A 23,134-nucleotide genomic window follows, 5' to 3' on the forward strand; every position below is an offset into this window, starting at 1 on the left:
ATAGTGAGGTGGTATAAATACTGTGGCATGATGAGGGAATGAGTAACAGGTGAGGGGAAGGGCTGGGGAGACCAGGTGAAGGAAGTGAGCTGATTACAAGGCCCTGGAGGAAGGCGGGATCTGAAATGACAGGAGAGTTTAGATGAGCCACCGATCAAACAATAATAGAAGTGTCTAACTTGTGACACCAGAGGCTGTGTTGTTCATCAAAACCTTTTCTTACTCAATATCAAGCCACGATTATTGTTTTTATTTTAAATTCTGTAATGTTGGACTTTTTTTGCCGTCCATGAGGAAAATAAATGGGGTTCAGAGCCTCAGAATACTGTATGTATTTTTTAAATATTTTTTTCCCTCTAATTTGTTATTCTTTTCTAATTAACACACTGTTATTTACTCAACAATAACACACAATTATCCTTGTTTTTATTTATTTGTTTAATTCTATAATATCGGGCTTTTTTGCTGTCCGTCAGGAACTGAATTTCAAATTAAAGTCACCGGAAACTGACCTAGGCCTATATTGGACATTTCGAGCGTCATTGCGATACACACCCACTGAACTGATTACCCAAGATCCTCAGCTATGGTTGAAGCTCGGTGATTTGGATGTTTTAGCCACAATGCACGTTGGGATATGGTGTTCAGGCTATGATGATAATATGAAATCCGAAATTATTTAAATAATAATAATACTTTGATCCGAGTGTTCTTGCTTTTCTCTCTGAAAGTAGTCAGATAACGGCATTGTAATACACGGTTCGGCTGCATTAAATATTACACATCTGCCATAGTTCTTTATTTATAGAACCCTGATTAGAAGACTTCTAGACAAACTGGAAGAACTGCCACCGAAACTGAATATGTGACGTGGATCATAAATATATCAGCAATTAAACAACATCTTCAATTTCTCTCCACACAATACGTATGGGAGTCTGATCTACTGGCTCCGTTTCTTTGTGAGAGCCGTTCAAAAGAGCCGTTCAAAAGAGCCGTTTTTTTGAAGGGGGCAGGGTTACTTGGTTTATCTGCAAAATATACCTTTTATAATTCAATCAAATGTAGCCCTGTTTTGACTAATGATTTATATGTGTACACATATATCACTTAAATTATTCAATACATCCTTTGTACTGAAGTATTCAAAAGTAAGAATTGCATTTTTAATATAAATGATTTGCTGTGGCCAATTGTTTTCATTTCATTTACAGACCCTTGCAACTCTCTGATTGTAGAACCACGCAAAACAAAAGCAGATAGCAACACCTATACAGACTGACAACAAATCTTTGCTGAGCCTAAAAATAATCATAAATAAATAAGATGAAATAAATATATTGCAATGCTCAAAACAGCAGCATACAGCTGTCTCTGAACATTGGATATATCACTGCATTCATGCACGGAGCACCCGTAGCGCGGAGATTATCATATCCTTCCGTCTTGCAGGGACGTCGGAACTATTTTCTGGGGGGGGGTGCGGGATTTTTGCTGGGAGGGTCGGGGGGGAAACTCACACTATCAATGATTAACGAACTCGACACGTAGGCCTAATAGCCTAGGCCTATACATAACAGATATAGGCTACATAAACACACGCAGCATCTTAATTGTTACGAAAATGTATGAAACAAAATGAATTAATGAATTAATCAAGCCTTTATTAAGGAACATACTGTAGCCTAATAGGCGATAACATAGGCCTACAGCATTCAGAAAATCAACAGAATAATACAGCCTTTACGAACATAGGCCTAATGGAACATTCAGAAAAATAACGGTTTACTTTGCGCTCGTAAGGGCTTTTAAACTGTTCCAAAAGTAGACCTTCTCTCCGTTGTTCTGCTGATAAATTCTTTAAGCAGGGTCGAGACATCGCATTCATCGAGAAGGTCGCTATGCGCATTCATAATGGCCAAATGAGTGAGTCTCTCCTGCTTAATAGTATTGCGCAGCCACGTTTTCAACCTGCGCAACGCCGAGAAAGAGCGCTCGGATGCCGCGACAGAAATGGGCAGAGCCAGACAGAGCTTTATGAGCCTCTCCGCTTCCGACAGCATGGAGCGGGATTGGGGCTGCAAGGTGTGCAGAATGGCCAATACATCCTGAATGGTTTTCACTTCTCGCCCCCTACACACGTCGCTCAGGATGTCCAGCTCAAGGCTTAGCTGCTCTCTTGAAAAGGAAGTCAGTTCCAGGGAACCCACATCCACTCGTTTCCCTTGGGCCGCCTGTAGAACTGCCTGCTCTCGCCCTGCAGCTACGCGGAGTCCTTCCTGGTCAAAGCGCCGCTCCACCTCTGTGCGCACCAAGTCCAGGGCCTCAAACAATTCCCTCTTCCACAGGCTTGGATATTCTTTAATAGTTAAATATAACAGTTAAACAACAACCAACAAATAGTTTCCATATGGGCTGCCTATTTAAGCTGGGTGGGTCAACCTTACATTTTCAATTTAAATTCAAATTATGAATATGGTTTGTTATGAAAGTAGGCCTATACGTTATTTAGTCAGTTGATACCGTTGTAATGAATTATTAATTGCAGGCTAATTTCGCAAATAAGCGTACATGGATGTAGTACATTATTATGAACTATGATATCGTTTTCTATGGATAGATCAAATCTGTCCACAAATGCTGGAGAGCACGCTCTGTGTGCGTATTTGTTGCATTCTTTCAACATTACAGACCGATGCGCTTTATGATTAATTTTAAAATACTGTTGGCATTATTTATTTATTTATTTAGGCCTATTTATTTACCCTCGTTCTCCAACTCCCGTTCCTCCTCCTCCGCTGTATGGCGAAAACGCGCTGGGGTCTTGCTGGTGCGCACTGGATGAGGAGGCTTCAAGTTGTAGCGCTCTGTGTATTGTTTGGTCTTGGCCACAAGGTCAGCGAAGGTGTCATCTTGTCTGAGTGTGTTCAGTCGCTGGCAAAGAAGTTTGGCAGCTTCCATTGATCCAAGGGCTGTGACTTTGGTGCCTTGCAGTGACCGAGCCACGGATTCACATGGCGTAAACATGGTAACGCAGGCAAACAAACCAAAGACTGTGCGCGTAGTGGTGCCCTTTTTGAGCAATCCTGCCACTTTGGCACGCGTCTCCCCCTTGACAATCCTGTCACTCTCCAAGGTCCTAAATGTCTGCAGCATCTCTCCATAGCATGCCAGCAACCGTGACAGTGCCACAACTCTGACGCACCACCGAGTTGGGCACAGGGCAAGCAGGTTGATCACTTCTCCACATCCAAAAAGAGACTGGTATAACGTTTTTCTCTTTGCTGAATCATTAATCACAACTGTGACTTCCCGAACAAAGTTCAGTGTATCGGCAACAAGGCGCACTTCTTTTGCCACTTCTTGCAACACTAAATCCAGAGAGTGGTTTGCGCAGTGGTGGACAAACAAGGAGTCAGGACATGTTTCCTTTAATCTTGCCTGCACTCCCTTGAACCTCCCTGACATGTTGCTGGCTCCATCAAAACAGTAGCCTTTCAGCTTCTCCAGCGGCAGATTTAGCCGAACAAGGACATCTTTAATGCACAGAAAAAGCATCTCGGCGGTTGTGTCTGGAGCGTTGTAAAAGCCCAGAAAGAAATTCTGGACTTCAAGATTGTCATCTGCAAATTGTATACTGCATGAGAACTGTTCTTTTCCACTGACGTCGGTGGTCCCATCAGCAGTTAAGCCGAAAAAAGGACTTTCGGATGCTTTGGCTCCGATTTTCCTCTGGATGTCATGGGCAAACAGCTCCAGAACTTCATTCTGGATGCTGCCCGACATCCAATTGTCCCTCCTCTTCATCCAGTTTTGCAGGTCAGGATCAGCGCGTAGCCTCTCGACCACTAGCTGCCACAACACCCCATCCCGATTTGCAGCTCCTCTCAGAGGGAGTCCCTGGCGCCCCAGGAATCTCACGCTGCTGAAAACGAGCTCCAGCATTTTCCGGGCTGTTATTTGTTCTTTAGCAGCAGCCTCAGACAAAAGCGCATTAATTGGCGTAGTTTTCAATGCAGCCAATCTTTGAGTCGCATCTAAATGAATGCGTGTTTTCTCGTGGTCTCTGATTTTCTCCTTTGCTTTTCTCCAGTTTGAAAAGCCCGTATCTTTCAAAAACGGACTGTCAGCTTGTTCTGACCCGACCAACTTGCGCTTGACAGCTGACCTGCACACACCACACACAATGCCATCACTGACCGCGATGTATTCCAGCCACGGCCACTCTCTGAACCAGGCGGCCTTGCAGGAACGAGTGAAGTTCTCACCCAACTTCTTGGCAGGAAAATTGTAATCCTGTGGTGGTTTGCATGATATTGCCTCTTCTTGGCTAGCACCGGGTGCTGGTGGTGGCGCTGGGGAGGGAGGACGAGGCCGAGGGCCGCCGGGCCCTTCGGCTGCCTGCTGCTGCTGTCCGGTTGCTGGCACACAGCCTCTAGGTGTCTCTCTCGGACGTTTAGCTGGGTCGGGCGGATTTGTAAAAAAATCTGAAATTCGTTTTTGAGACATAGGCTAGTTCTAGCTGGCGTAGTTGAACTCAAACCATGTAGCCTATGCATATGCTAAAAACAAATGAGAGCCGCGAACACAGCAAACATAAAAAAAATTCCCGCTACTTTTTTTTTTTTTTTTTTACACATAGGCCAACGTCACAGTGAGCTGTCAGATGCAGTCTGCATAGCAACAGCTATGCCATGCCAGCCAGGCTGCTGTATTGAGCCAGGCAGGGTGCATATCACATCAAAATATCTGTATTAAGAAATACATGTAAGTCAGACAAATTGAGTTTAAATTCAGAATCTTTATTTTTATTTTTTTAACGTAGGCTAATCCTGTGATTCCTGAGGCTGACGGGAGGGGGTGCTGCCGCACCCCCCGCACCCCTAGTTCCGACGTCTATGCCGTCTTGTATTACTTAACAAAAAAAAAGCAATGGCTCGTTGACGGGCGCGAGCCGGCTCCCGTCGTTCACTTAAAAGAGACCGACACATCACTAGAAAGTAGAAGGTCAATGATAGAAATATAGAATATAAAAAATCAAGAAGATACTGTAAGTGATCTCTACAATAAAACAGTTTAGTGCCGGATGTACAAAGATATTAATATGAGGATGTGCAAAACAGACAAACTAATTAACCTTTATTTAAAAATTAAAGAATACTTTAGGTTAAGGTCGTCTTTTAAATAAGAAAAAGGCTTTGGGGGTATCTATCTACAGATAAATATTAAGCCTGACAAAGTACTTAACGTGTAATATATTGCTTTCCTGCAATGTTAACTATGTTGAAGCGCTTATTTTAACTGATATTATACATATTAATTATACTCTTATGTATGTAGATAGTATAAGAAATGTGCAGAATTTGACAGTTTAATGGTGGAGGTATACACACATATTGATAGATGTCTTGTAATGCACTGTTGAGGAACCTGCGACCCAAGTTTTTCATTAATTGCATAACTACACCATAGTTGTGTATATGATATGTCAATAAACCTTAGAAAATCTTGTAATCTTGAAAGGGATTTGCATAATAGCCATTACATAGTCTTGAATTAACTATTACTAGAGAATAACGAGTATTGAATATACTTTATAGGGATCTGCAGATAAATGTTTAGTCTTTTCAAGCACCAACTATCAAATATCTTGCCTGATTGTTGGCATTTGACAATCACCTTCCCTGAATTTGACTCAGGTGTAACTAAAGTCTGATTTAAGGGTTAAGGGTTTACTCATTCGAATCCTATTTTGGATAGTCTGCCGTGGTTTTTGAAGAGGTGTTTGACGCTCGGCGTAAGTATATACATATATTTATAAAACGGACAAGTCAAATCAAGCAATCTGATTGGTTCTTAGCCGTGATATACTGAGCGTATACCACGGGTAGAATTGTAAGTTACTTTTCACAACAAGTCAGTATCCCTCCGCGTCTGAGAAAAACAGTATAGCATCGGGTTGGCAGTTTGCTTTTCGTACTGGAACAAGAAAGCAGCGGAGAAGTAACGGGGCAGAAGCCCTCCTTTTTGACGCAGCGGTCCAGACATAGACATCAAACGGAAAAACATATTCAGTGTGCAGTTCCTTTGGCATTAGGGCGGGGATATCTAGATACTTTTGAAGGTTTAACATAATTAATTGTGCTACTTTTAAAGCAAGCAACGATTTTTTCAAATCTGTAATCAAAGAGGTCCGCAAAAACGCTATCGACCACTCAGATTGCTTGATTTGACTTGTCAGTTTTATAACTATATTTAAATTTCTTCCGTTACGAAACAAACTTACAAAGCATAAAATGGAAACATTTTAGATTAACTTCGACCTCCGGGGGGGGGTCTTACTATAGTATTGAGGAGTGGATTGAGCAGTGCCTATCTCCAGAAAAAAAAGCACCTAAACTACGACATGCAGAGCTACGTGAAGAGCAGGTAGACCAACTGGAAAAGTACCACCATTCAAAAGCTTTCTGATGCCGGTCTTGAAACAAAGCAGAGCAATTATGACCGTTAGTGGCCACAGGTGCGAAAGCTCTCTCCAGAGTTACTGGAAGCCCAATCTCGGGGACCGGAGAAAGTGGAGCAATATTCTCGCCACGCCAAGCAACAGCCTCGAACATGAACCTCAACCTATACAAGTGACCACGTTACACAGGGCTATTCAACTACACATTCAGTTGGGCCAGATTTTATAACTACAAAATTCAGCTGGGCCAGACATTCAGCGGCCTGTAAAAAGTAGCGACACATTTTAAACCAACACATATTACTGCGATGAAAAACATGCAATTTGTATTCATTGTTCATCCAACAAAGGTAGGTCAAAAAGTGCATAAAAACACAACAAATTAGCATTAATTTAACAGAATCTGAAAAAAAAGTGCACAGTTGTAGCATTACATTTGTTTGCTTTATAAGTCAAATATTTAGGTTATTTTTTTTGAACCAGGCACATCACAAACTGCATTTACTGAATACAATAATAGCAGTGTTAATAAATGTGCTCACATACAAAAAAAACAGCTAAAGAGCTCCAATGCAACACAAAGAGGTAGTACTGTAGCAATATGTTTTCACTTTTCAAGTAATAACACAAAAATCATACGTTTTGGTCACATTTGTCCCAGACACATTACAAAGTGCACTTAAATGAATACAGAAAGAACTGTCAAACACTTCAGTGCACAAACCCATAACAAGGGATACGGGTAACTATATGAATGAATACTACACTACACGCCTACTATAGTAAACTAGGTGCTTACTATCACCTCATTTGTGATTTGTCATCGCTGACTTTCTCAATGGGAGAAGGGACATTTTTTGTTTTGAACAAGAGCAGTGATTTTTGGCTCATAGGATGTCAATGCAATCCTAAGACATTGGTGAAGAGTGCTGTCAGTCAGGGAGCAGCGAGTGCTACTTTTGATTGAGTTCATGTGTGAAAAGCTTGATTCACATGTGTATGTTGATCCAAACATACTGAGCACACAGATCGCTACTTTCTGAACGTTAGGGAACTGCTGTTTTTTGACATCACTCCAAAACTTTGCTGGCCCGTTAGTGCCAGCGAACATGTCAATAAGTTCCAGTGTATATTTCTCCTTGTCGATGTCGACATCATGACGATGTTGATGTCGTCCTTGTCGACCCTCCGCTTCGCGTCGGGCCGAACCACGCCCCTTAGCTGTGATATAATGAGCATATACCACGGCCTGTCGTGAGCTATTGCTTAAACAGTCTATGGGCGTAACCTTGGCGCAGTGCCACTCCAACATCCAATCACAGAGCTTGAAGACTAATCACCGGGTTTGTCAAGCAAAAACACTGTAGTTCCAAACGATAGCTGAGGATTATGGGTAGTGTAGTGTCTTCGGCCATCCTAAACTCAGAAAAAACTATTTGTTTCTCCAAATCGAAGGGGAAAAACACAAAAGCATTGTACACAATTTAAAACAATCAATGTTGTGTAATTAACACGGATAAACTGATGTTTTTAGTGACACTGAGGGGAATACTTTTCGATTTTACCATGAAAACTTCGAGACTGGAAATACTGTTTTCACCCCAAGCTGTTGCAATTTTGTTGATAGTTTATTTTGAAATTCAGTTCCTGACGGACGGCAAAAAAAAACGAGATCAAGAATTAAACAAATTAATAAAAACAAGGATAAGTGTTATTGTTGAGTAAATAACAGTGTATTATTTAGAAAATAATAACAAATTAGAAGGAAAAAAATATTTCAAAAATACATATTTCAGTATTTTGAGTCTCTTAGCCCCATTTATTTTCCTGACGGACCGCAAAAAAAGTCAGACATTATAGAATTTAAAATAAAACAATGATCGTGGCTTGATATTGAGTAAGAACATGTTTTTAAGAACCACACAGCTTCCGGTTTTCCAAGACCCGACCGGACAAAAAGACGTGGTGCAGACATGAAACATACTACCGATAGAAATACATTGCTTTTAAATTCGTTTTGTGTGACACGAAAAAAAGGGGGAAATCGTGTTGGTGAACACGAATCATAGATTAAATGTCGTGACTATAACACGAAATGCCGTGAGACTGGGTTGAACATTTAGACCTTAAACCCTGATGAAAAAGTATATTCGATTATTAAACGTGTTGTCACGATCTGTCTGTGTTTTGACTTGTCTTGTCTTTTTCTGTCTTTGGTTTCCTGTTTTATTTTGAAAAGTGTTCACCCCGTCTTGCCTGTTGCTTTCTGTCTGTGTTCCCTCCTGTCTGATTACCCGATTGTGTTCACCTTGTTTTCTCATCCCTCCTCACCTGTCTCTTGTTTCTTTGATTAGTCTTGTGTGATTTAAATTCTGTTTTTTCTGTTTGTCTTTGTTAGTTCCTTGTGTGTCTTGACCAGGGGCGGACTGGGACTACAAATCAGCCCGGGACTCTCGACCGGCCCACTTCGGTACCGCCGGCCCACCGCGGTGCTAGTGAGTTACCGCAGAGGTAGAAATTAAGGGTAAAATGCCACTGGCATTATATTATCACTGGCCCCACCATTGTAACCACTGGCCCGGAGCATTCGTCCAAAAAAAAAATCGACTAATAATGAAGAAAATTAACACATTTGTTGCAATAGTACACTCTTAAAAATGTTGGGTTATATTTTGTCAACCCAACCACTAGGTTGAACCTGTTGGTTAATTTAATTGGGTTATTATTATGGAAATGGGTATTCTGAGAACCCAATTCGCTGGGTTATTTCTGTTGGGTATGGAGTTATTAGCTGTTGGGTTGCAATTTCTATGAAGTTGTGTTGGTTTGTTTTGGAATACCCAACACATTGGGTTGACGTTGACCCGCGAAATTAGGTCACCTCCCACTACTCTCCGTCTCTCTCCAACACGACATTGATGGAAGGACGGTCACACTAAAGTGTAGAGGAGACTCAATTAAAGCAAGGTTTGTTACATACATTACATATACATTGTTTTACCATGTAGTTGACTTGATATTATTATATAAAGCGTCATACTGTTGTTAAGATGTAAGTTCGTGAAGCACTGTTGTGTACATTTCATCAAAGTAGCAAGCTAACGTGTTAGCTTACACGTTAGCTGGCTAGCTATGTAGCAAACACACTATGTTGTTGTTACTCGAAATGACTCGAGAAATGCGTCATGTATTGCAGCTAGGAGGAGAACGTTAGTTATCTCGTCAATTTGGCTTTTAATGCAATATCACACAAGTGAGTGTTATGGAGGGAAAAGCGCGGTAGTGAATCAGCTAGCCTCTGCATGCTAGCAGGCCTCAGCTAGCTAGCTCACCAGGCTTTACACAGCACTGGGCATACTTGTAGCCTCCCGATTTTCTTGGTAGACTCCCGATTTCCTCCCGGGGTCATATTTCTCCCACATTTCTCCCGATTTCTGACAAAATCAGATTTACTCAGTACTGTTTCCACTCGGACTTTAATACAGCTACACCATTGTTTGGCTTCCATGGTAGCGTGTCTTTTTAGCGCGCGCAACTGAAAGTGAGAGGGTGAGTAAGATATATCACAGAAAACAGAACAAGAATCGACAACATACCCTCTGCTCACCCCTTGCCTGTATTTAATACAGGTCCAGCCCACACATAGCTCCATCAAGGATGGTGCTACAGGCCGCAAGGCAGTGCACTTACAACTACAATAAGCATGGTGCGGTGGAAAGCTAACTTAAGTCTCATACAGTTTAACCGCCGACTGAAACTTTGGTAACGGTAACGTTAGGCCTAACCATTATGTTAAAACAGTGAAAAGACGTTTGGACTACTGAATCTTATTTCATGTTATTGTATGTTTTTTCTTAATGGACTCTTTTTGTGTTGATGTTTCAGGTTGATACGAACAATCAATGGATGACTTTGTGAGTACTAAATTGACCGAGTGGCAGCTTCCAGGGCTGATTGAAAGGTTCAGAGGTAAGCTAATTTATAAGTCACCTCCATGCCTTCATTTTATGGGTAGCCTACTGTGTTATGGTTCAGCCCCTGTCATCATTATGTGCATGCTATATGCTCTGTGCATAGGAAATGAATGGGACTGTAGTAATATTTTTTGTTCTGTCTTTCAGATGAGGCTATTGATGAAGAAAGCTTTGGGTACCTGGATCTTCACACCCTCACCACCTTGATCCCCAGAATAGGCGAGAGGCTAAAATTCATTAAGAAACATAATGAATTTGTAAGTAATGCGGTTGCATACACTGTCACCATGTTCTAAATTAAAATTCGGACGGACTGACAGACAGACGTTACCCTTCACTGCTTGCCCTTTTAGTTCAGTTTAATTCAAATAGTACAAGTAGTAATGTACATTATAATGTACATTACTACTTGTACTATTTGAATCATCAGTTCTTCCTCAGATTCCTCAATTGTTCATATTTGGTTTATTAAAATAATGATATTGTGGTCATTGTTAAAAAATGTCTGCTATTATTATGAGTATTATTATTTGTATAATGCACTTTCTGCCTTCCTGTCATTAGGAGTTAGACATGTAATGGCTATGTAATTGATTTGATTAGAACCTTCATTATCCTAAACTGCTGGGACATTTCGCCAATACCTTTATATTGTCTACTCTTCACTTACTTGTCAGCATAGGTCGGCATTGATGTACAGAGCCGACAGAAGACCTTGTTTATATAGAGAACCGCAGTGACGCGTCGTAAAACCCGGAAGTAAGTTAGCATTTGTAGCACTTCCGGTTCCTTCCTCAAAAAGCAATGCATTTTTTCCATAGGGTTTTGGAAAATAGCTCGAAATAAGGTCTGGTTGACACAAATTTAAGAGGTAAATCACGTTTTGTTCTACGACATTAAATACATCAGCAGTGACCCCACTGGGGATTTTTGAAGAGTTTACGTGTCTGAAAAACGATGGTTGTTACCGAATGGCTGAATAGGACTACAGAAATTGTAGAGGCCATTGTATGTCATTACGCCGAACACGTAAACACTCCCGCTAAGTTTGTTTTCCCCTGTGTTCTGCTTGAAAGCAAGTACCTGCCTATCTTTAGTATCTGTATATCTATATCTGACCATTAGAATCTGTATTTTGAAATTGTCATTTTTAACACTGTAGTTTTACAAATTATAGAATAATTAATTAGCAGTGTTTTCCAATTTTACTCGGCAGTTCGTTTCGTTGGCTAACGTTAGCTAAAGCTAGCGCTACTAGTTAGCTACGCGATGGTTTGTTGCTTTGCTCCGGGTTGCAGCCCGAGTCTTCGCATGGAACGTGCTTGTTCTATCGTTTCCCGGCCAATGTTTTCCAAAGGAGAGTCTGGATTCGTGCCATGAGGTAAGCTGACGTTACATTTTTGTCCATGTCACGGTGAAATGTAAATAATGGGTAGTGACTGTATCGCCGTTATAGAGATTGCGCTGCTGAAAAGACCGCAACATAAGTAAAGATAATGAATACATCCCATTAAAACCTGTGTGGCTTATATGATAAGTCTTATTAGTACAAGCAGCATAACATTTCACCATGTAACTAAAGATTGTAGTCAGGGAAATCAGTTTGACATATTGAACTAATAACAAATTACCTCTGGCTGGCAGAGAACTCTCTGCTCCATAGCTTCTCTTGGACGTAAAATCACATGTACATTTTACATTTATATTCAATTTAATATTCCATCCCTCAAATACTTTTGTATATATAATAACTTATATTTTGTTTTTCTTGTTATGCTGCTGCAACACAAACATTTCCCAAATTGGGATCAATACAGTAATATCTTATCTTAATTAATTAAGAAATATAACTATTATAATTAGTGTAGCAGCTGACACCTATTTTCAATATAGATTAATCTACCATTTATTTCTTTAGTTCAATTTTCATCTATAAAAATGTCAAAATAGTGAAAATGTTCACGAGACTTATCAAAGTGCAAGGTTATATCTTTAGATGTTTTGTTTTAGCCTATGTACTGTATGTCTTAATGCTCTTACAGTATATGTGACGGTGTGACTTCCATGAAACTATATTTTATATCTTCCCAACAGACGAGCTGACAGGAAACCTAACACTCTAACAACCACAACATTGCAAAGGCGAGTAAATGTAAATTAAAAACAATTCACAATTTTTTTTATTTCTTCTTCTTTCTTGCAGTGAGGTGAAGCTGACCTTGCACTTGGTGCCAGTAAGGATGTTCCTCACGCAGGCTGAATGTTTCTCCTTCCTTACTGACAAAGAAGCCCTTGATTTGCAATGCTTCACTAATTGTCATTTCCCTGGCTCCGTAGGGACACTTTACCTCCAGCACAGCGGAAGACCCTACCAGACCATCCGGAGATGCCCCCAACAATCCTGATAGGGAGAGCCACAAATCTGACTCATGGACCTGCATCTGAGTTCCAGTGGTGAATGCCCTGACACCCTCACATTCATTCATAGTCCCCCACTGTACAGACAAAACACCATCAAGGGCCTGTTGTTGCCCTAGCACCCTGGCAATAAGGGAAGCAGTCACACGCTTTGACCTCAGGACAGCTCCAAAGTTGCTGGCAGTCAACCTTCCTTCGATTTTTGATATGGAAAGGAGAGTAATAGCCAGCTGCAAGGACAGTAACACACCCCTCAACTGTTACCTACAAGCCCACAACACCAAATAATAGGCTACTTACCCCGCCATACAGGTGCAATTCGCTGTGAGGACGTAGTTTTCTCGTTGGTTGATTATGACCCAAGCCTCATACATCATTGTCTTGTGTCCTTGTCTTTGACTAGGGAGAATTTCTGATCTCAAAATACAAAACTCTGAGTCTATGTCATGGTATTTGACGTTCTGTACATGACCACAGACAATGTATTCGTAAGCATCCACTGACTTATAGGCTCGTAATTTTTCTCTGGTGTACACGCTCGGTTTCTCAATTAAATAGGTATATATATCTGGCCACTGTCAGTGTGCGAAAAAGTACACGTCCCACCGTCCGGGACGTGTTATTTACAATATCGGACAAGTAGATCTTTCAATTGACTTGTCCGGCGGACAAGTGACGTTTTTCGCCCGGATTTATTGTTATATTATTGATAGATTCAGTTTACAAAAGGCAGAACTCATTCGCAAATTGGACGTGTCCGCCATTGTTCGTTTAGAAATGTTAGTTTCGGTTCTGTTTGTCGATTCCTAATGAAATGCATCTCGCCGCTTTCTGTGCAGGGGCGGGGCGGGAAGTGTAGCACAGTGGCAGGGTTGGGAAGCAAAACTCGGTTCCGAGTAGGAACAAATAACAATTGTCCGTTCCCGGGATTGATAAGAGTTGTGAGGACAGGAGGCGAAGCCGAGCCCCGCGGACCGCAGCTCCCTCTCTCTGCTCCGGATCAGCTGATCGCTGCATGGTGCAGCTCAGCGTCTCTCTCTCTCTCTCTCTCTCTTTCTACACACAGCGGATTCACTGCCCGTTTAACAGCCTCATCTTTGTCAAACTTTCTTATGTTCTTTCTCTAACACGTAATGAAGGTTATTAGGACTTTTAGCTCCTTTGTTGTTAATATTGACCGCCATTTCCTTTATGAAGTGAAGCAGCCTCCCTGTGTCCTCGCGCTGTAATCATATCCCCGGACCCCCATACTCGGAGGAGCACAGGGATGTCAGTATTGTTTATAAGGCAGGGTATAGAAATTATTGAAATTAAAATACTATCTATTTACTTTTACAAACAGTGAACAGCTGGGCAGCTGCAGCATGTGTATTGCAGGACATGTGTAAGCGTCTTTGAGTTTTAGAAAAGCGCTAGGCCTATAGGCTATAAATATAATGTATTATTATTATTATTATTATTATTATTAGGCTTATGTGTTGGACATGTGTGGTTGGACTCTGTCTCACAGGCAGGTTGCAGCATGTGTGTTGCAGGACATGTGGTGGACACACAGATTGTGTGGTTGGACTCTGTCTCACAGGCAGGTTGCAGTGTAACATCAGAGGAGACTGGGCCAATTGTACATTCTTAAACTGCACCACTTAGAACTAACAAAACAATGCAGAGATTATGTTTATATAATTGTATTCAATAACCGTAATAAATTTAACAGTATGAACTGATTTGTAAATAGGAATACAGATTTGACTTAATGTTTTCATAAATATATTTTTCTCCCAGTTTGTCATGGGACTTATTTTTACCCTCTCAAAGAACCGGAATCGAGAACCGAAAATAACTGGAATCGAAAAGCAGAACCGGAATCGTTAAAATCTAAACGATACCCAGCCCTATGTGTGATGCAGTAAAATCTTACCGCTCACTCACGTGAGCGATTTCGTAAAAACCGTGGGAAAATGTGAAATACGATGGCGAAGAAGAAGATTCCAGTGGCCCCAATTTGTGTCCATTCTGGACAAGTGAAAATGTATTCGGACAAGTAAATTGCCAAACTCACTTGTCCATGGACAAGTACTCTCTAAAAACTTTTTCTCACACTGACTGTATATTCGGCCACTTGCTAACGTCTTCAACCCACTCATCAATAGAACACGGATCTGGAAGTCGGACACCATTTGTTAAAGTCAACTTGTTAAGGTAACATTCACGATCTTTAGTTGTTAATCCCCTTGCGTAGCTTGACAAGCTGTTTATCTCTGCCATCCTTCTGTTGCCACCATGCGCGCGCATACGTTCTACGTCATCATTGTGTACAAACACAAAAAGGGTCTATTCAGAGGTGCAGCCAGTGACGCGTCCTAAACCAGGAAGTAAGCTGCTGGTTCCCTCGACAAAAAGCAATGGGATTTCTCAAAAGGGTTTAGGAAAATAACTGGAAATAAGGTCTGTGGAAAACAAACCTGTTTGATAAATGCACGTTTTGTTCAGCCGGATAATCTCCACATGGCTACCCTACTTTTATAATGTTCAAATCATAAATCTAATCGATAGATTATAAAAGGGTTTTAGGACGCGTCACTGCACCACTAGAAGCCAACTCCATCGATCAAGCTGGCTGAAACTTTCTCTCCCTCTTCTTCTCATGCTCCCTGTCACTCTCCTTTAACTCCTCTGGTAACTTTCTTTTATTTGAAGATTGTTTTTTGCCTGGCGCTTGGCCGGTTACCGCTGGTATTAAAAACATTCTGGCGAATGGTTAGGTGGCGCGATAGTCTGTAGTGAAGGAGCGCGCTCCCACTCACGGGAGCCTGCTCGCGCTGCGCTCCGCAGCAAACAGCTGTTTGCTTTTCACCCAACAACGACAACTGACTCACGGAACTCTATGTTGTAGCGTTGATAAACGAAACAATTTAACTAAATTCCTAGTCAAAATACCAATACCACAGGTCAATTCTTTTAAAGCAATATTTTTAGTGGCCCGAGCGGGCAAGTGGAAAGTACGTTATGCTGGCCCGGGGTGTCTAAATAGTTCTTCCGGGCCATTTATAATGTTGAGCCCTGCCGGTTACTGGCCGGCCCACATCGTCCGACCGGCCCACTTCAGTACCGGCCCATCGGGATACGTCCCGATGGCCAGTCCGCCCCTGGTCTTGACCATAGACTGTATAAATGGACGTAGGGTCCGTGACGTCACCCATAGGATTCTGCAGAGTTGCCGAGAAGCCCTTAGTAGGCGGAGTCGGCCACTAACGGCTCGACAGTGACGTCAGAGTTCAACTTCCGCCTGCTCCAAATAGGGGGCAAAGAGGCGGAGCCGAGGCGGGACCTGCTGCCACCGAGCTGAAAGTTCTAGAGCTAGCTGAAGCTACCAAGCTAAGCTAACATGCTCCCCATCGGCACACTGCCGTGGCATTTTACGTTTCTAAGGTAAGCGGACATGAAACTATTCAGCAAAACTATAAATAATAACCTAAGTTATTGAGTTTTTAGCATAATACTTCAAAATCTTAAAATCCCTTAACGTTTGTATGCAATTGTGCTAAATTCAACATTGGAATCAAGCAAATATGAATGTTTGCATGACATTAGTTATTTATATTTTGATATCACTTAATTATACGCTTAATACATTTAAGTCAAGCTAAGGTACATGTGATGGTAGCTAGGTAGTGCTCTTACCTGTGAGGCCTCCTCCAAACAGCATAATAACCAGACTGTATCATTAAAACTAAGTACCAGTTCTAGATCCTTGACTTTAGACAAACAATTCAAAAGACAACATGTATTTAAAGACCAATCTTTATTTGAATGTGCCTCTTAACCTGATATATTACTTATACAGTAATAGTATTGACAATCTAAAAAAACTGAGCAACTCAACAGTCAACTTTATGTTTCTTATTGTCTAAAGCATTTATTTTCATTTTCCCTCTTTCATATTCAGTGTGGACGGATTGAGACAGCGTGGTGTCCAGAAAGTTGCAGAGACTTCAGGGAGAAACCTCCGTGTGATGGACGTCCTGTCTGTTGGTTTGGAGAGGACTGAGGGTCTTTCCTCTGCAAGGAGGACCTGGTCTGATGGAGGAGCCCATGCTGGGCAAAGCTGATACCAACTGCACAGGCCTAATCTGTCACTTTATTTGACTAAATGGGTTTACTTATACATTTAATAGGTTTACACCTTCTGTCCATATGTGCGTTTAATTTAAAACATTTGATTAACTTTTGGTTCACATTTCAATAAATTGTATTTGTATTTGCACTCCTTTCGTCCATTATTCTTACTGAAAATGTTAGATTACACATTCACATCTGACTGAAGATTGGCCCTATTTATTTGTGACGTTGCAAACTGCGGTACAAGGCACAAGTGATGTGAAGCTCATAAAGCGAGGAAAATAGAAATAATCAGCTGATGGAGTGTAGATGTGGAAATAGGTGCATTCGATCAGCTGACTGTTTTTACAATAATAGTAGTGTACTGGTTCCTAAAATCTCATCGTATCAGCTTTTAATTTTCCTCTTGGATGTTCTTCTTGACCCTCAGAGAAGGAGAAAATGTCGTGTCTTTCAGGCATGTCCTTTCCTAACAAAAATGACAGGAAACATAAAACATATTATTGCAGAACAAGTGTGTTATTTATGAAAGCGGTGTGTTTGTGTGTTTGGGGGCTGTAGATATAATTATTTTGTAATTGTAATGTTTTTTTTTATTTCAACTGTGAGCTACAAAAACAATCAGATTATGAATGAAAAGTATGAAGTTCATCAACATTGAAATATGTTATTATCAAAATAATATTGAACTGTTATCAAAACGTAGTGCAACTGTAGAAGCTTGCTCTGTTGTCTCACTGAAAGAATAACTTTTACCACGTGTTTTACAGAAAATATTGAGAGATAAATAGTAGCAGTTCTCACTATGTGTTAAATATCTTTGCCTTTAATACATTAAATTAGAAGGCTGACAAAATCATATTGCTTGTTAAAATCTAAATGTAACTTTTTGCACAGAAAAAACCCTCAACTTCACTGGTGTGTAGGTGATCTAGTATTGTTTAATGGAATGTATATCAGTGTATTAAAGTCAATACTTTCTTGATTCTTTGTACAGTATGAACAAAATAGTATTTGTACTTGTGCTGAAGTTCACTGCTGTGAGGAGTCCAGTTCTGTCTCTCACTCTCTGGTCCAGCCTGTCTGCATCAGCTGGACACCTTAAACAAACAGATATATGTAAAGTACCATGTGTACAAACAATATAACTGATTCTCTTCTGTTGAACATGTTGGATTGTCCGAATCAGGGTCCTTTTTATTTTACTGTAACTTTGGAAGTTGTGTTACCAATACTTACTGTTTATTTGATACCCATTTGGTAATGCAATTCATAAAAACAACAAGGTTTGGGTTTGTTCTTCAGATGACTGTGACGCTACCGTGTAAGCTCAATAATGAACTCCAGCTCAACCAACCATATTGTAATATCTAAGTAATCATCTTGAAATATGACATTAATAATTGTAATATACACACATCTTGTTGTGAGGTTGATTTCACATACACTACTTCGACATTAGCTTGTCTACATACTTGAGCATAGCCAATTTAAATTAACCTTAGCGATGCATACAGTTCCTACCTAAATAATAATCATCTCTCTTAAGTTACAAGGATGACCTTATTTTATCAACCTCAAACAGAAGCCGTTGGTTGAACAGTATTATCCCACTTAACACTTAACACTCTATGATTTTAACTTGGAGGCTACCATTAGCATCGTTAGCACCGATGTAGCTACCACTCGTTTACACGCTAACCCAAGCCGTAACATTAATTACGTAGCTGATTAAAATCATTAACACATAAATAAGTACTCGAATTTCACTTACCGCAAAACCGCATTCATGCACCGTCTGTTTCAACCGCAGAGCGAGTCACAATAGTCCGATATATAAGCATGAAGAACAAACAAAGACGGCCGGGGGCAAGTTGTGTTCCCTGGATGAGCTGAACAGGCAGAGTGCCTGTAGCTAGCTTCACGGTGCAGCTAGCAGAGAGACAAAAAGCTAACAGCAGCAGTCACTTCACAGAGCCGTCACTCAATGTGACCACGCCCTCATTTATGCAAATACTTTAAGACCTAATATAAATAAAAGGGTCGTGTTAGAAAACAATTCACTCACAGATCCATAATCATGAAGGTGGAATCTAACTATATTCATAATAATATTTATTGCATCCATGGGTAGAAACATGTTTTTTTCTGCTGTGAAGTTGGGCATTTTAACATGGGGGTCTATGGAAATTGCTCCTTTCTGCAGTCAGTCCCTATCGGCCAATATATGAACTGCAGTGTGTGCCACTTCCGTATTGGCATCCCGGCTCTTCCACAGAGTTTGCCGCTTGGTCTTGACGTTATTCACGGGGAAGAGTTCTGTTTTGTTTCATTTAGCCTTGGAATAAAGGTGTTTTTTCTGTGAAATCTGTGTTTGGGTCCTGCCTGCTTCGCTCATCTCTGACAGAAGGAACTAACCAGAGATGGACCCAGCAGATTATCCATTTGAGGTGGAATTACAAAATGTTACCTTTTTATTGGCTTGCCGCTATGATTCGTGGAAGGGAGCATCCAGTGTTCAGCAGAAGGAGGCCGCTCTGGTAGAGGCACACCGGTTGGCAACAGTGAAACCATGTTTATTGAAGCTCTTACCTGGCTGGATTATGGACTTCCTCCAGACATGTGATTCCCGGCCTGCTAGCTCCAGTCATGCTAGCCCCCTGCCTCTCAATTCCCAACCTGACACCATACGTCTCGGTGTGTTCCATCTGGAGCCAACCCCTGCTTCTTCCCCATTTCCTGCTCCTGTCCAGGAGCCATTCTCGGGTACTCGTCTGGCTTTTGGAGGTCCACTGAGCCTCAAAAAGGCTCCTAAGAGAAGGAGTCGCAAGTCCAGGCTAGCAGCCCGAGCCCCAGAAGCCATGCTTTGGGCTCCAGTACAGGCCCACACAGCCATGGTTCCAGCCCCAGTTCTGGCCCCAACAGCCATGGTTCCGGCATCAGAACCGGCCCACAAAGCCATGGATCCGTGCACCAGTACCGGCCCACACAGCCATGCTTCCGTGCTCCTGGCTCACACAGCCAGGGACCAGGCTTCTGTTCCGTGCCCGACAGCCATGGTTCTGGCTTCAGTGCCGGCCCCAGTAGTTATGGTCCCGACTCCAGTTTCGGCTCCAGTAGTGGCTCTCCGGCCGACGCCAGCTCCCGTGTCCTGTCGGCGTACCGGCCGACGCCAGCTCCCCGTGTCCTGTCAGTGTTCCGGCCGACTCAAGCCCCCCGTGTTCTGTCGGCAAACCGACCCCCTCGAGTCCCCCCTCGAGTCTCTCCTCGAGTCACCTCTCAAGTCTCCTCACAAGTCTCCTCTCGAGTTCCCTCTCAAGTTCCCTCTGGAGTCCTCTTTCAAGTCATCTCTCGAGTTCCCTCTCAAGTCATCTCTCGAGTTCCCTCTCAAGTCACCTCTCAAGTCTCCTCTCGAGTTCCCTCTCGAGTCTCCTCTCGAGTTCCCTCTCAAGTCCCCTTTCAAGTCACCTCTCGAGTCCCCTCTCAAGTCCCTACCCAATGTCCTGGTCCATTGGAGGTTCCGCTGGGGGTCCTGCCAACTCCATGTCCTGTCCCGTTGGGGGTATCGCCGACTACTCTTCTGCCGGGAGTCCTGCCAACCCTATGTCCTGTGCCGTTGGAGGTTCCGCTGGGGGTCCTGCCAACTCCATGTCCTGTCCCGTTGGGGGTCCCGCCGACTACTCTTCTGCCGGGGGTCCTACCAACTCTATGTCCTGTCCCATTGGGGGTCCCGCCGACTACTCTTCTGCCGGGCGTCTTGCCAACCCTATGTCCTGTGCCGTTGGAGGCCCCGCCGACTACTCTTCTGCCGGGAGTCCTGCCAACCCTATGTCCTGTGCCGTTGATGGTCCAGCTGACACCTGTTTCGTCGGGGGTCCTGCCAACTCCATGTCCTATGTCGTTGGGGGTTCCGCTGAGAGTCTTGCCAACCCTATGTCCTGTTCCGTTGGGGGTTCCGTTGGGAGTCCTGCCCACTCCTGCCTGCTTCGCTCATCCCTGACACGTGTCATATTCACAATTTGTTCACAATATACCTTGAAAGATCAAGCCATGAAACAAAAACTAAAATATTTTTTAGGCAAGTCGATCCACACCTCATTATATGGTAGCCAGATGCTTTTAATCAGAGTCAAGGGTTCACCAAAAGTAATCAAGTAACAGATCTACATAATTGTTCCTGCATGCTTTCTTTTTGTCTTTTTACAATAAGGACATAAACAGAAACCTTGGTGTGGATGGTTACATACTAATTGGCAGCCTTCTGATCATGTTGATACTCTAAAAATGATCTTTCATCTGTGTTTTCAACTGTTATGTGATAATGCAGTAAAATTGTAAGGCAGTTTTTCCTTCAATGTTTCTTTACAAGGTTTTTTTGCTTTAAATGAATAAGAACAAGCACATAACGTCCTCAATTAGGTTGAATGGAGGCTTGATTGCCATGATAATCTTACCTCAATTGAGTAGAGTGCCCATAAGAACACGGCCATTAATATGCTGTATAAGCTACTTCATGACCTCTTCAGTTTGAGGCAACTGTTCCGACTCAGAGCATATTACTCCTATAAATAAGGCTCCCTCTACATTTGAATATTTCACATTACCTGCCACACAAAGGGAGAAAATGGTGTATTACCATGATTCAAATGTACCATTAAAGGAAATTAAATAAATAAAAGTAATCCAGATATTCAATTTTCTTGTGTAGAGGCATCAATCAGTTTGAATAAGAACTGCAAAAATGTGCCTAATTGAATGCACATTACACATATGGCCGATTCTCTTCACAATGACATCATATTTTTGGTGTTACTTATTTGCACATAAAAGTGGAGAACTCGCTTTTGCTTTTTTGGATTCATTTTGAACCAAGATCAGACATATTTCATATTCATCCATCAGGTCGGTCTGCGTACTGATCATTGGCTGTCGACTTTGGATTAACAATTTTTATAATTCATGTAATTTATTTTTGTAAAGTTGAATTTAAACTACCATGCATGTATCTTCTGTGAGAATGATGCAGTTTTACTTTAAAAAAACTAGCTCCATCAAGCCGTTTACGACAGAGAGTGAATACACATACAGTACTATACAGAGATGCTGTATGAGAAACCAATGTGATGTTGGAACATTGAACAATGTAAATCTATTCTAGTAGACCTCAAAAATTGAATTATGATCAGTAGAAATGTTGATGAATAATGAATAATTGTTCCATTATCCAACACAGGATAGAATGATTCCTGTTAGAAGTATTGCATTTAAAAAAAAAAAGGTTTAAATCTTTACACATTTAAAAAAACTGTACTTTTCATGTATGTAGTTTAATATCTTACATTTATGTTGCTTTGGTAGTAGGCTCCACATTGTTGTATATTTTAACATACATTTTAACTGGACAGTGTATGGTTTGCATTCAATAGAAGTTTAGATATATCTTTTTATGGATATGAATATATTTATGTTTCATGATGTTTTTTTTTAAATCATGGGCATTGCCTTCTTAACATGCTACTGTAACAAAAACATTTCCTGAATTGGGATCAGGTACATTTAATGAAGCCTAATCTAAATATAATTGGAATCGATAGGTGAATCTTTAATTATATTGGATTGCTAAAAAACTGTTACAAACAAGTAGACTAACGTTGCAATACATCCTATTTTCCACCCATGAGTGTGTGGCAGCACTGAGTGCAGAGAGCAACAAACATGGCACAGCCACCTGTGTGCTTTAAGAGATATACTCACTTTTTGCAAATTGGCGGGTTGTTTGAAATGTCACTGTGTCACTCTACCTGACTTGGATTGTATTCATAACAGTTGTTACAGCTACTGGACTCTAATGCTGCTTCCAACACTTGCTCCTAACCAGTGGCGTAACAAGGTTGTGATTGCCCCCGGTGCAAATATTGTTTTGGGCCCCCCCCCCCCCAATCGCCCCAAACATAAGCGCACGCTGATGCGCTCACACGCACGGACACACACAACCACTCATAAGCGCAACATGTAGGCTATCAACAACAGCCTGTCCTGGCCTCAGACCACCACAGCCTGACAACAGCACAGCGAACTAATCACACACAATCACTTTACAGAATTAATCGAGATTTGGAGGACGATGCATGACAACAAATTCTATCTAATTTCGTCAGTT

At 41.6% G+C, this 23,134-nt stretch overlaps 2 protein-coding genes across 13 annotated transcripts; one reads left to right on the plus strand and one right to left on the minus strand.

Moving 5' to 3' along the window:
• Window positions 1-1,808: 1,808 nt before the first annotated feature.
• LOC307034892 (zinc finger MYM-type protein 1-like) lies at window positions 1,809-3,945 on the minus strand (the record flags this gene model as incomplete). Its single annotated transcript, XM_079673818.1, has 2 exons — window positions 1,809-2,359; window positions 2,766-3,945. 2 exons carry the CDS (start codon window positions 3,943-3,945, stop codon window positions 1,809-1,811), a joined length of 1,731 nt encoding a protein of 576 aa, XP_079529944.1.
• A 4,944-nt stretch (window positions 3,946-8,889) lies between these two features.
• On the plus strand, window positions 8,890-22,769 carry LOC307035838 (uncharacterized protein). Of its 12 annotated transcripts, XM_079675616.1 has the most exons (6): window positions 8,982-9,430; window positions 10,349-10,432; window positions 10,585-11,818; window positions 12,532-12,579; window positions 12,775-12,891; window positions 16,802-17,959. In XM_079675616.1, the coding sequence occupies exons 3-6, from the start codon at window positions 11,814-11,816 to the stop codon at window positions 16,962-16,964; spliced, it is 333 nt and encodes a 110-aa protein (XP_079531742.1). In that variant the 5' UTR covers window positions 8,982-9,430; window positions 10,349-10,432; window positions 10,585-11,813; the 3' UTR covers window positions 16,965-17,959. The 12 variants fall into 12 exon arrangements, with proteins under 12 accessions (XP_079531744.1, XP_079531747.1, XP_079531742.1 ...); XM_079675617.1 differs by lacking the exon at window positions 12,532-12,579 and having other exon boundaries at window positions 10,585-10,694; XM_079675625.1 differs by having other exon boundaries at window positions 8,990-9,430; window positions 12,775-22,769.
• The last annotated feature ends 365 nt before the right edge of the window (window positions 22,770-23,134 follow it).

Source organism: Notothenia rossii (assembly GCF_949606895.1).
Source record: "Notothenia rossii genome assembly, chromosome: 4".
Lineage (NCBI taxonomy): Eukaryota > Metazoa > Chordata > Actinopteri > Perciformes > Nototheniidae > Notothenia > Notothenia rossii.

Excerpts from the sequence above, each read along its gene's own strand:
- LOC307035838 (XM_079675618.1), top strand. The coding sequence starts at position 19,398 with ATGGACCCAGCAGATTATCCATTTGAGGTGGAATTACAAAATGTTACC.